The sequence below is a fragment of the Podospora pseudoanserina genome, chromosome 5 (genome assembly GCF_035222485.1).
Source record: "Podospora pseudoanserina strain CBS 124.78 chromosome 5, whole genome shotgun sequence".
Classification (NCBI taxonomy): Eukaryota; Fungi; Ascomycota; class Sordariomycetes; order Sordariales; family Podosporaceae; genus Podospora; species Podospora pseudoanserina.
The window spans coordinates 1442438-1457011 of NC_085924.1; the positions used below are offsets into that span (position 1 = coordinate 1442438).

Sequence of the window (14574 nt, forward strand, 5' to 3'; positions counted from 1 at the left end):
GCGTTTACCAACAGGAGGCGCGTCGCGTACGCGTAGCAGTTAGTTGGCCATATCTTCCACGCCACTTAATCTAGGTGGGAATGCGCGTGCAGATAGCTCAAGGACGTACTGAACTATCGTCTTCTCCTCCAGATCCGTTAAATTACGTGAGTTGGCTGGAATATCGCGTCGCATTGGTCGGCCATTACGCCTATGGCGGAGGGTTGCTTCTGGGACGTTATATAACTTGGCTGCAGTACGGATACTAAGATCCTCCTTATTTTAAATAGCTTCGAGGGCAAGAAGAAGTCTAGCTTCTTTTGAAGGGCCGTCCATGGTTATTGGTGGTGAATTATAGTAGAAGATATTTAAGAGACGTGTTGTGGTGGAGAGTGCGTCGCTCGCTTATCTGCGTCGCTCGCTTATCATGCACGTTATCCTTAATTCCGAGCCAGGAATAGGCCTTGGGTCGGACTCCCCGTGGTTGGTGCGCTTGGCCATTCGTGGTTTGTTTGTTGCTGCATTGTATTGCCACTTCCTCTCCGATGTTGGATTGCGGCAATAGTTTCTACAGCATTGGTCCATCTTGTCGTGTGTCTCCTCAGGATACAAGACAGTATCTTGGTAAGTGACGAGTCGAGTTTTGGGTGCATCGGCTGTGCTACAAAGACGGTATCGGGAGGCAAATGAGTCCTTAACATGGTGCTCTGCGGCCCAGAAGTCAATGGTACAAACACGATCTAGGAAGTCGGACGCTCTGGCAGCATGGTTCATAAACCCAGAAGATTCATATTTTGTCCGAAAGCGATATGTAAAGAATATCGAGGGATAGAAGGTCGGATATCGAGGTCTAATTCGTAGTAGCCCAAATTGTCGATGAAAAGGACGTCGACATGTAGATTGATGTATCGGTGTATGATTCTTACGTGTGGCTCCCCTTGAGATCCGTCTGGTCACAATACTTCGCTCCAAAATTCAGGCAGGCAATCTACCTCCAGAATTCCAGTTTAAATACCCCTCCTGAACTCCCGTTTGGATCACAGTATTAGTAAACCCAACCTAGCCCCAATCTCACACCAAGGTGTGGTTCCATTCACGTATTTCGCTAGGTAATTTTCATGAAACTCGACGATAACCGATAACTCTGCTGCGATGGTTTACTGCAATGAAATTCAATCGTACCTTCACGAAGGAGACTTCGAAAACGCCTTGACGTTGTGCATGAGGGCTTTAAGGTCGAATGACCAGATACCACTCGCTGATCGGGCTCGAATCGAGATCCAAATCGCCGCCATATATCTCTTGACAGGAACTCACGCCGACTACCTGGATGCAAAAGCAAGACTGGAGAGAATGAAGCAAGAACGCCAACTTCCCGAAGCTCAAGATACAGATGCTGAGTAGATTCAAGCTGAAATCCCCCTACGGCTTGGGAGATCTTACATGCAAGCCGGTCGATATGATGCTGCCGGACTCAAGCTATCACAGGCTTTACCAGGGAGTTCAAAGTTGGAAAACTTGCTGGAAGTGGGAAGAGGAATGCTGCATGTTCTGAGTGTTCATTTGTCCTTTGATTCTTGTGTGAATGTGATGACGTTGATGACGATTCCGCAACAGAATCAGGGAGACCACGCCTTTAGTTGAGCAAGGAAGGGGTTCTTGTGTGTTGAAGTCAAACAATCCCAGCATGGCCAACACTTAGACATATGGTCTTTCGCCCTATGAGCGAAGTTCATAATAAGGATTGGAGATACGTTAATTAAAGGAATAATAACATTCACGCTTTCATTAAAGAGTAGGTAGGTATCTAGGTACCTTAGTTAATAGGCTTTTCGAGATAGTCAACATGTGTAGGGTATTAGCATTGACCCAGTACCTTACTCCTATTCATCCTTAGCCACGACTGCATATTAGAGTCTGCATTTAGGTAATATTTATATAGCAACCTAGAACGAATAGCTCAGACGATAAAAATAGTCCAGAGCTTTGCTCAAGGAGTTTATTCGCTACTCTTTATCCTCCAACATCCGAGTCCCTGTTTTCTGGCTATACTATATTTAAGGTTAGTAATATATTACAAAGCCCGGTCACCTTATTATATCGTTCTTACAATCTACAATATTTAGACGTAAAAGGTAATAAGACCCAGAACTATTATGTGGGGAAATAACTATAATATCCCGACTCGGCTTCTTTAAGAAAGCTTGGAGCGCGAGCGGCCCAGCTTTAGAGAGGTTCGATGTTAAGATCGTACCTAATATTAAGGATGTTTTGAGTAATATCGATATTAGCTACGTCGATATTCTTATACGTCTTTATATAATAAATACCTAATAAGAGATATTAAAACCTATTTTTATAATCTATTATACAAATCCACTAGCGAGGTCTCTTATTAAATACACCGTCCGCAAAAGTTCTATCCCTAAAAGTTTCCCCACTTCGGAATTAATACGAGCACATTACCTCTAGAGCAATCTATTCCTGCCCGAGGGTTTATATGACGATTCAACGAAGCCTTTACCTTAATTTGCAAGTCAGATATCTGAATTTAAGCTAACGTTAGTGAATTTAGACAATTCGAAATGAAGCACATTTTTTAAACTAATTTGCAGGAGGGTGAGGTGTCAGAGGCAGTGCTGCTCCTAGTTACACACCTTACCCAAGTCCGAAAGCGGCAATACATTTCTCTCGACCAGGAAGAACAACGATGAGAACGAATGCAAGAATGAGCTGTACTTCATACACAGGATAGAGTGGGAAGAACGCAGCTGCGGAAGGTCTACAACGTCACACTGAGAGAGCTGTGGCCAGAGTGGCTGCTCGAAGAAAGTTATGTGGAGCTCGATTTCTTCCAGGCAGTCTCTCAATGTGACGGGATATGGGTGAAGAAGGCAGTCAGATGGGCCGATTACCTGGAGAAGGGTCAAGTTATGCGATTCAAGGACTTGTGGGGAAGTGGGCTCGGTTTGTAGGGAGGTGGGCTCAGCCTCAAGAAATCATGGCATGGCCGAAATCAAACCAAGCCAAACTTTGATCTTTGCCACCAACTATACTCTACGCAACAAACTGTTTTCTGACTACCAGTAAAAGGTGCCCATCCTGACCCTCTCCCCAGTCTACTCAGCGTCCTCGTCCTCATCCTCACTATTCATCGTCGTCTGAGGAAAGGTCCGAAATCTCGGATTCGTCGGCCGACACTTGGTCCTCGATAACCTCGCCCTCGTCATCCCACTCCGCACCCTCACTCAATGCGACATTTCTGCCAGTCAAGACGTCGAACGCTCGCATTTCAATACGTGGAAGCGCATGCGTCAATATCCTCACTATTTTTGGGGCAGCCATCTGTGCCACAAGAACTTGCGCCTGCTTCTCCATATCCGCTTTCAGTTGAAGGAACCCCCCTGTAGAGGAACCGCAACATGTGGCGTGCGCTGCCGAGGTGGTTACAGGTGACTCGTTGGACAGACTGAGGTTGATGAGCATCTCGTTCAGTTTCAGATCGGTGCAATGCTGTGGGGTTCTTAGAACATCGGCACAAATACTGCGCATGCGCAGTCGCAAACGTCGTAGCGTAGTAAGAAGCGCGGCGATACTCGTGCAGACATGGATTCCTTCACCGCGCTCTTGGCTTTGATGCGGGATAAGTCGAGTACCGCATAGATCTAGCTCTAGACTAGTTAGGTTGCTGACCGACAAGAAGGCGCATATTGTAGATAGAAAAAGGTAGTCACGACGTTCTAGGAAACGAAGTAGCGGATGCAGTTCACTGGTGGCTTGGATGCGTAAGATTCGCAGTCTCCGTGATTGTTGGATGATGGCGGCGAGGTAGAGGAGATCGTTATTCAACTCTGTTGTCCAGGTTGCGCGCACAGCGTGTCCATGAGCGCCATTCCAGACATTTACGGCCTGCGGATCGTGTCCAGACAGCGGAATAGAGTCCCAGTCTTCAAAGCCTTTCAAATTCAGGTCCAAGGTTTCCACGCTGTTTTTGACTAGACGCAGACTTGATTCCACATACGGAGAAGACAGCAAGCGTCGTAGTGTCTTCTGAGTAACGTAAAGATCCCGGAAGCACGCGGTATGGGCAAATTCGCTCCACTGTTTACAGACTGTGAGGCGTGACAGATCCGAGCGAAAATAGGATGAGCCCACATGATCGAAAATTTGAATCAAGGTTTCGGGGGGAAGTTTGAGGAGTGCCATAGTGTGTCGCGCAAGCGAACGGAGGCGGTGTCAGTGTGTCTGGGTCAAGAGACGTACATGTCTTTCCGCGGTTCAAAAACAAAAAAGAGATCGAAGAGTGGGTTTTATTTACAAGTCGGAGAACTGACACAAGACCCACTATATGTTAAGTGTCGCATGGCAGGCAGCCAACAACTGTATCAGTACCGAATCCAGCAGCGCTTGTGGATCTGCGGGGTAAAGTACAGTGTACACGTCAGAGGAACCCACTCAAGGTTCGTCCACTTATTTAAGGCAGGTTAATAATGTAAGCATAAGTGATTGGCCGGCTTTCGATTCTGCAAACCGACGTGACGCGCCTAGCCTGCTATTGTCTACCTAGCCTTCCTCAGTCACGTGGCTGCACTACTTTAACGGCCCGCTGTCGCGACCGCTTCTTTTAGTTTCACTTCAGCACCACTGGCCTGCTCCCCTCGCCGCTCTTCCTCTTCGTTCTGCGCATCCAAAGTTTTTTTTCCGAACGTCAGCTCCTATCTGAATGCCGCCAACATCGAGCACAATGGCAAGACCAAGTGAACATTGGTCAGGTTTTGCTGGCCTAGGTCCGGAGTCAGACAAATCTAAGCGAATCAAGCTAGTACTGTCTTCAGCAAACTTTGAGCATCTAAAGAAGTGCGCAATGGACTCGCGGCGCAGACATCAAACGAGCCTACCTCCCGATATTGACTGCGACATAAACCTAACCCAGTTTGCAACGGGTTTCAACAACCTCGTTCTTGAACTTACCTTTTCTGACAACATCTATTGGATTGCTCGGATTCCGTATCACACCACCGATGATAACACCAAGACCTCGTTGCTGAGCGAGATAGCCACCATGAACATCGTCCGCCAACGTACAAGTATCCCCATACCTCGTATTTTTGAATTTGAGACTTCCATAGACGGACCATTCGGATACCCGTATGTTTTGATGGAGTACTTGGGTGGCCGTCAACTCGATCGTGGGCTGGCAAGATCGATCCCTCGACAATACCATACCAAGGTAGCCAAACAGCTTGCAAATGTGTTCGCGGAACTCCAAAACCTGACCTTTAGTCGCATTGGACGACTTTGGTGTGGAGAGACCGCGGATCAGCCTGTCGAAATCATTCCCATGGAGTGGCATCATTCGCCCGGCCCTTTGGAAACCTCGCTAGAATATTTTTACAACCAACGACAAGGGGAAAACCGAGAAATCGTCGCCTTGCATCCGAACAGTGCAGACTGGCTTACGGCATGTTGGGTGCTGAAAACTGCTCTAGCCCACACCGTCATTGAAGATAGAGTCCGAGGCCCATTTCCGCTATGTCATCTTGACCTCCATTTCGGTAACCTTCTCTTGGATGAAGAGTACAATCTGACCGGAGTCCTTGATTGGAGCAACGCGCAGGCGGCCCCACTTGAACAGTTGTCTGTCTGTCCAGAACTCGTCATTTTCCCTGGGCTATCTGAGGAGGAGAATCAACCGATCGTGGAGTTCAAGAAGCTTGTCATACAGTTTGTGAAGGAAATGGAGAACGACAAAGCGAAGGAAGAAGAGAAGGGCGAAAGAAAGACGCCGCCCTTGGGTCAGCAGCAGGGGAACATGAAGCAGAGTCAGCATCTTACACCACTTTCCACCTACATGGCCTCTGAAAGTGCCGAACTCATGCATCGTCAATACATGGCTTCACCCAAGGGAAGCCTTTGGGCTGCGAAGAGGGTTGCGAAGCTCATCTACGGGGAGCATATTATTTGGGAACAGCTTAGAGAGGTATATGGTTGCATGCCGCTTCTCTAGGATTAGTGATGCTGTCATACCTAGCTTACTCTTCGTAACAAACTCTTATCTCGCAAGGTCCGCGCTCTACGATGGGTTGCTTGTCTGCTATCGTTTGTGACTATGCCTCTGTGGAAATACAAGCTTGGAAGCTATCAGGCTTGACCGACGTTTTTCTAAACTACCTAACGTATATTATAAGCGAGTGACCCATATAAGCGAGTGACCCACCTCCCACCACACCCTGACAAACCATCCTCAATTGCACCACATCAACACAAGGAATTAACTATAATTACATCAGAAACAGCTGAATCAGATGCTTCTGCAGCCTCCTGGCAAATGCGCGCATTATGGCCAGGCTTACCGCATATACCACAGCACCGAACCTTCGTACGAGCCCCCCCTTGTCACGGTTCTGGAAGACAGTGGGGCCACGAGGGACCAATCAAGACTGGACCGCGCCGTCGAGCGGGGCTCACGGTCCAGAAGGGCAACGGACCAATAAGATGGGGACCGGGGACCGCGGTGGGGCTCACGGTCCACGGTCCGGCATCGGCCAATCAGGAGCGGACCAAGGACCGTCTATAAGTCAACGGTCCACGGTCCACGGGTCTATATATACGGAGGAACTGGCCGGCGTAAATAAATAGTTCTATAGTATATAATATAAGTTATAATCGTTAGTATTTAAACTATTATAGTAAAGATAAGCCGTTATTATATACTATTTAGCTATACCGGACTAGGATTATTTAAAAGTACCTTTAACTAATATCCCTTTTAGAGGTTCTAGATAGGGGTTCGTTATACGTTATATACTTACTTTAACTTTATTACGGATAAATTAAAAACGTTTTTTTACTATTATAGCCGGACCTAAGAATATTTAGATAGGAGGCGTCCTGCTTAGCCTAAGTAGCGAGGGACCTTCTACTAATATTAGACCTATATTTATTACTATAGAATAGGTCGTTAAGCGCTTTAAGGAGCTTAAGGAGAGGCTTAATAAACCCGGAAGTAAATTATTATTATTATAATCGTATTTAAATTAACCGTTAAATTCCTAATACCGGAGCGTTATAGAAGAAGAAAAGTAGAATTTAAAGGATTCTTAATTTAGCTTAAAACCTATTTTCGTTATTACCTAGATTAGTTTATTAACGAAAAGTTAAAAGTAATTTTCGCGGCTATTAAACTTAAGAATAGGGCTTTTGCGTAGTTTAAGCCTATCCTCGATAATTATTATAAGTAAAAGCTAGAGGACTAAAAGAAAATTACTGTAAAATATTTCGAGAGCTATTATATTTTTAAGACTAAACTTAAAAAGGTATTTAGGGAGTATAATAAAGTAAAGCGCGCGTAAAAAAGGCTTATAAATTTACGCTAAACGCGTTTAGCGGCTAACTATATAGCTTTATTTAAAATTAATAGCTTACGTAATACTATTAACGATAAAGGGTTAATATAACTTTTTTATAATAGCCTTAAGGAAAAGGTAAAGAATAAGTTATATAAAGAATTAAAGTTTAATACTATCGATAAGTATATCGCTATAGCTATTCGGATTAATAATCGGTAATTCTAACGGCGTACGGAGAAAAAAAGTAATAAAGGTTATTATAATAATAATAATAATAAAGGATACTTCGGTAATAACCGTTTTAACGATAAGTAAAAAAGAAAATACTTTAATATTAATTACTCCGGCATTATATACGTAGGACCGATAAAGGTCGATACTATATAGTAATAAAGATTATAAGGCCGGGGCTAAAGTAAAAATAATTTTAAATATTTTAATTATAGTAAAGTAAAATACTTTAAAAAAAATTATAATATATTTAAACGGCTCGGATAGAAAAAAAAAATTATATTAATTACTATATCGAAAGGACCGAGGGTTATAAAGATAATAGCTATTAGGTATTAATAAGGCGGAGCGGTAAGTTTTAAGGAAGATTTTAATTAGTACGCCGGATAAAAAAATATAGAGTTTTAGGAGGTAAAGGAAGTTTTAGAAAGGCTAAAGGCAAAGTACGAGGAAAAAGATCTTTAAATATAGGTATTATAGGATTAATTAGTATAGATTATTACGGAAATTACTATGGAAATCGCTAAAAATAAGAGTTTTACGTAAGGACTTACTAAATAAACGATATTAAAGAAATAATATAATAAATACGGAATTACTATTTTATAAAATATATTATAGCCTATAAAGCTTTTATATAAAAGTTAAGAAAAGTATTAGAAAGGTAAGAAGGTCGCTAATATTAAAATCGTAAAGTTACTAAAGGATATATTAATATTTATATAGTATATACTCTATAAGGGAAATACAGTATAGCTTTATTTTAAATATCCGAAGTATTAGAAAATACTTTAGTTTTAATATATTATATACGGATATATAAAGTATTATTAAAGTAAGTCGTTATACGGTTATTAGCCGGTATATAAAGTAAGTAAAAAGGATAAATTATAGTTAATTAAAAAAACTATAGCCCGATAGAAAAAAGCTTAATAGGAGGACCTAAACGATTACGTTTTATAAAAAATTTAGGACCCGATTAAACTAAAGAATAGCCTTTAGATTATATAAATTATATTAAGGTATATAAAGTATTATATTAAATATATAAATAATTAAAATATAAATAATAATATATATTTATAGGAGGAAATAATACTAGGATAGTATCTAAGCCTAAACTACGTTATATACTTATAGAAGAAAGTTAAATAATATTATTAAGCTAAAACGCTTAAAATTAAATAAAAGAACTGCTATTAAATATAGATATAAAAGAATATTAAAAATAAAAGATAAGAGAAAGCTAGGTAAGTATAGTTAAAAAACTTTATATTATTAAATAATTTAGAGTAAAAGAACGCTTTTAAATAATATAATCGTTTAGGAAACGACTTACGGCCTTTCGCGGAAGCTATTAACTTTTAATAAATTACGAATAATATTTTTAAAGGTATTAATATAAAGTAAAAGTATAGGATAATAACTTAGCGCTCGTTAACGAGGTCGCTATTGTATAGGGAAGAAATAAGAAAAATAAATGCTTTTAGGTTACTATACAATAAAGGGATCTCTAAATAGTAATATTAATAAATAGTAATATAGAGATAAATTTAATTTCGTTATAATTTATATACTAGGCCCGTATACTATAAAAGAAAAAAAAAGAATAAATAATTATATAAAGTTTATTTCCTACGTAAAAGGTTTATAGAGAAACACTATCCTTAAATATTATAGTCGAAGGAAAAACGATATTAATTATATTTAATATTATAAATATAGGACCCTTAAAAAATATAATCTTAAGGTAACTATAATATAAAAACTATAACCTAAATATTAATTAAAGGGATAATAATTACTTACGATTAAAAAAGCTTTAAAAGTATTTAACTAACGATAGAAAATTAAAAATACGTACGGAGTAAAATATAGGACGAGTACTTTTTACGGTACTACCGTAAAGAGTATAGGAAATAATAATATATTTTATCGATATAAATAATAAGATTAAAGAAATAAGGTTAACAACGTTAATAAAGATATTAGAGGTTAATAAATATATTTATTATAATAACGTAGAGAAAGGTAAGAAAAAGGTAGTACCGGTGGAATATCGAGGATATTTAACTTTTACGGTTAAGTATTTAAAGAAGCTTTTAAAGTAAAGACCGTAAAACTATAAAATTAAATTAAAAGAAAGAGTTAAGCTATAGCTATTTAAGGTTTATTATATTAACGATAAATAAAGTAAAGAGTTACGAAAGTATTTAAATAAAAATTTAAAAAAAAAATATATTAGGGAATCTATATTACTAATAAAATATTTTATATTCTTCGTACCGAAAAAAGATAGTAGTTTACGACTATATATAGATTACTAGTAATTAAATAACGAAATAGTAAAAAATAGTTACCCGTTACCGTTAATATTTAGGTTACGGAGTTAATTAGTAAAGGCGTAATACTTTATACGCTTAAATATACTTATCGGATATACCTATATACGGATTAAAGAAGGAAATAAATAGAAAATAGCGTTTCGTATACTCTATAGTTATTTCGAGTATTTCGTAATACTATTTAAGTTAACTAATACGCCCGTAACGTTTTAATCTTTTATTAACTATATTATACGGAAGTACCTCGATAAAATAATAATATATTATTTTAATAACGTTTTTATTTATTTACGTATTTTAGAGGAATATAAATAATATATATAAAAGATACTTAATACGCTATACGGAACTAAACTCTCCGTTAATAAAGAAAAAAGCGAGTTTTATATATAAAAAATAGTATATTTAAAATATTTAATATCGTTAAGTAAAGTTTATATAAAATTTAAGAAAATTATAATAGTTAAGGACTAGTTTATACCGTAATTATAAATATACGTTAAGGAATTTTTAATATTTACAAACTTCTATTAAATATTTATTTATAAATATATAAGTATCGCGCGGTTACTTAATTATTTAATTAAAAAAGACGTGGAGTTCCGGTAGGGGTAGGAAAAAGAGTAGGCCTTCTAAGAGCTAAAAGAAGCTATTTTAGAGGACCCGGTATTTAAATTATTAAACTTTAGTCGATTATTTAAAGTCGAGGTAAATATATTAGATTATACGATCGGTAGATAGTTAGGATAGTAAGACAATAACGGTAAGTTATATCCGGTAACCTTTTTTTCGAAGAAGCTCGAGGGGGTATATTAAAACTACTTAATTTACAATAAAGAGCTATTTATTATTATCGAAGCGTTCGAGGAATAAAGGTTATACTTTAACGGTATTAAATACGAAGTATAAGTCTATATAGACTATAAAAATCTACGGTACTTTACTATTATAAAGATCCTTAACGCGCGGTAAATATAATAATTAAAGTTTTTTTTAAAATTTAATTTTTAAATTAATTATAAAAAGGGCTCGGAGAACGCTAAAGCAAACGTATTTAGCTAGCGTACTAACTATTATAAAGATATATCTAAGGAGTTACTACTATTATTTAAGGAAGCGTTAAATAATATTTTTAAGTATTTACTATAACTATAAATAGAATATTACGTAATATATCGCGAAAGGGTTACTTCTAGTAAGTATTAAGGGAAGTTAGGTAATAATATTATAGAGTAATATTAGTAGGAAGAGCTAGAGCTATAAGGTATTTAGAAAGATAATTAGGGAAGACTATAGTATAAAAATCGAGTATATATAATATTAGGTAATAAAATAGTATTAATAATAGAGATTTACGTATCGAAGTTCGGAGGATATATAAGTATTATTAAGACTATAGAAAAGATTAAATAGTATTTCGACTAATTAAGGATTAAGGACGACGTTAAAAAAGTTATTTAATTATATTATATATACGAAAAAATAAGGGTTACGAGGCATAAGCTTTATAGATTTCTAGAACCACTGCCGGTAGTAGAACGGCTATAGAGTTTAGTTACAATAGACTTTATTATTAAATTACTAAAGTCTAAAAATACGGTAACCGGTATTAAATATAATAGTATATTAATAGTAGTCGATAAACTTATTAAATAAATATATTTCTTACTTTATAAAGAAACCTAATTAGTAAAATAATTAACGGATATAGTACTATAATATATTATATAAATATATATATAACTAAAGAAATTTATTATAGACTACGATATTAAATTCGTATCGAAATTCTAAAAAATATTAATAACGAGGCTAGGGATAATAAATAAAGCGTTTTTGGCTTATTACCCTTAAATAGATAATTAAATAAAACGGTTTAATTAAATCGTAAAATAGTATTTATAAAATTATATTAATTTCGAATAGGACGATTAGGTTAAACTATTATCTATAGTATAGTTAATATATAATATATTACTAACTAAAACGATTAAAATTATACTGTTTTTCGCGAACTTCAATTACGAAATAAATTTACGGTAAGGACTTACAGTTAATGTATTTAAAGCTAAAATTAAGGTAAATAAAATATATATACTTTATAATAAGTTTAAGTAAAAACTAAAGTTTATAAGGGAAAGAATACGGAAATACTATAATATTAAAAGGCTCGAGGGACTTTACTTTAAAGGGAAAGATATAGTATTTCTTTTTATATATAATTTACGTATTAAAAGACTTAGTAAAAAACTAAATTATAAGAGAGTAGGACTATTTAAGGTTAAAAAGAAGTTATTAGAGATAGTATTCGAATTGGAGCTACCTAGTATAATACGTCTATAGTTATATACCTTTTATATTTTATTTTTAAAACCCGTATTATATATAAGTAAGGCTAATATATAGGTAATAGCGGAGGACGAAAAAAAAAAGTACGATATAAAAAAAATATTAAATTTATAATTTAATAAAGGTTAATTAAAGTATTTAATTAATTAATTAAAATATTTAGTTATAAATAATTTATAGGAACTATAGGTATACTTTAATTACTTAAATAAATAAAAAGAATTCTATTAACGATATCCGGACCGACTAAAACCTAAATAAATAAAAAGACTTAGCCCCGGCTTATAGCTAAATAACTATAAAACGGAGTTAAAAGAACCTCGACGGGAGTCGAACCCGCGTTTTCGACATAGTAGTCAACGTACTATATACTATACTACGAGGTTAGAAAGTATAAAAGGGATTAAATATAAATAATATTACGCGCTTTAGGTACTTTAGGAAGTAAAAGGCGCGCTATTAACGGTACCTAGCGTAGTTAAAAAGGAAAGACCGGTTACATTAGGATCGAAGGAAAGGTCGGAGGGCTAGCCCAGGCCTAAGGAAGGATCCAGGGCGTAAGGAAACTACGGAACGGTATCCTGGGCGGCGTCCGGCCGTATAGAAGTACCCGGCGAAGAAGTAGGAGGCGCCGTAACGGCAGACTGCGCTACTTAGGTATCCTCTTTCTAGATATCCCGCGCGAAGAGGCGCTTTTTACGTACGCGAAGAGAGCAACGTATTTATTTTACCTAAATAAGCTAAGTAGTTAGTTACGAAAGTTAGTCTTTAAGCTTTTATTCCTTACGCTCGAGTCTATTTTACTTTTTTATTATTCGGGTTACTATAGAACGGTTAATTACGGTATAGGAAGAAAAGGAAGATCTACTTACGGGTAAAGCTAATATTAGATTTATTATATAGGATTTTACGACGTACGTACTCGGCGTATCGTAAGGACTTAAGGGCTATAATATAAAGGGATTTAGCGGTAAAATAAGTAAAATACGGTATTATAGTAAAACTACGGCGGCGGATTCGGGAGGAAAGGGTAGAGGTTTATTTAGTTTTATAATAATGTTTCTATATACGGTTAAATATAATAAAAGTAAGGAGAAAAGGGAAGGAAAAACCTACGATATAGTTAGTAATAGAAGAAAATTAAGCCGTAAAAGCTTCGGCCTAAAGAGGGAGTATTATATTATAGTTTTAAAAGATAGTAAGGCTACGAGGGACTAATTAAGACTAAACCGCGCCATTAAGCAAGGCTTACGGTCCAGAAGGGTAACGGATTAATAAAATAGGAACCGGGGACCGCGGTAGGGCTTACGGTCTACGGTCCGGCATTAGCCAATTAAAAGCGGACCGAGGACCGTTTATAAGTTAACGGTCTACGGTCCACGAGTCTATATATACGGAAGAACTAGCCGGCGTAAATAGATAATTCTATAGTATATAATATAAGTTATAATCGTTAATATTTAAATTATTATAATAAAGATAAGCCGTTATTATATACTATTTAGCTATACCGGACTAGGATTATTTAGAAGTGCCTTTAACTAGTGTCCCTTTTAGAGGTTCTGGATAGAGGTTCGTTATACCCCTACATTACTACTATCCGGCTACGTTTCTTATATTCCCTTCCCATCCACGGCCTTCTAATCTAGTAGATCCTGTGCTTCTTATATAGTAAGTAACCCTCTAAGCCTTATACGTGTTTTTTTAGCTCTTCGGCGCTTACTTAGTGCTTTATTGGCTTTACGGAGCGAAGAGACCTCTGTACGAAGGAGAGCTACCTAGTGCATTATAGCCGTTATACCCTTAGTAAGCTGGTCTACCGTAGTTAGTATTAAAGTTAGGAAGCTATTTTAATAGTTAATAATATAAGTCTTAATAAACGTTAATTGTAAATTAGCTTCTCGAGGGTTATGTAGTATCTAGGAGACTTAAGGTTATATAGTGCCGGGCCGTAAGTTTGGAGGTGTTAGCGTATAAAGCTTTATATTTAGCTTAGAAAGTACCTTCTCTAGATCGTACGGTATAAAGCTAGTACCCGTAAAGCCACCCTATATATTCTTCTCTATTATAAAGGCGAAAAAGGCTTCGCGGAAAGTATAGAGGAACTCGAGCTTACTTATATGGTTAATATATATATGTATTAAATCCTCGATCTGGCGACCGTACGTCTATTTTAGCGGCCTAAAGCAGTTAATATCGAGTAGTTAGAGGAGGTGGGAGGAGTGTAAAGGTATATAAAGCGTAATAATATTGTTTTGCTAATAGTAACGCTTAAATTCGGTCGAGTAGTAACTTTCGTAGTTATCGAGGATTTGTAACCG

General features: G+C 36.9%; 1 protein-coding gene across 1 annotated transcript; it reads right to left on the reverse strand.

Annotated features, from left to right (window-relative positions):
* Nucleotides 1-3126: 3126 nt before the first annotated feature.
* On the reverse strand, nt 3127-4185 carry QC764_0077070 (uncharacterized protein; the record flags this gene model as incomplete). The annotated part of the gene is made up of 1 exon (XM_062940733.1): nt 3127-4185. One exon carries the CDS (start codon nt 4183-4185, stop codon nt 3127-3129), a length of 1059 nt encoding a protein of 352 aa, XP_062798814.1.
* Nucleotides 4186-14574: the final 10389 nt, after the last annotated feature.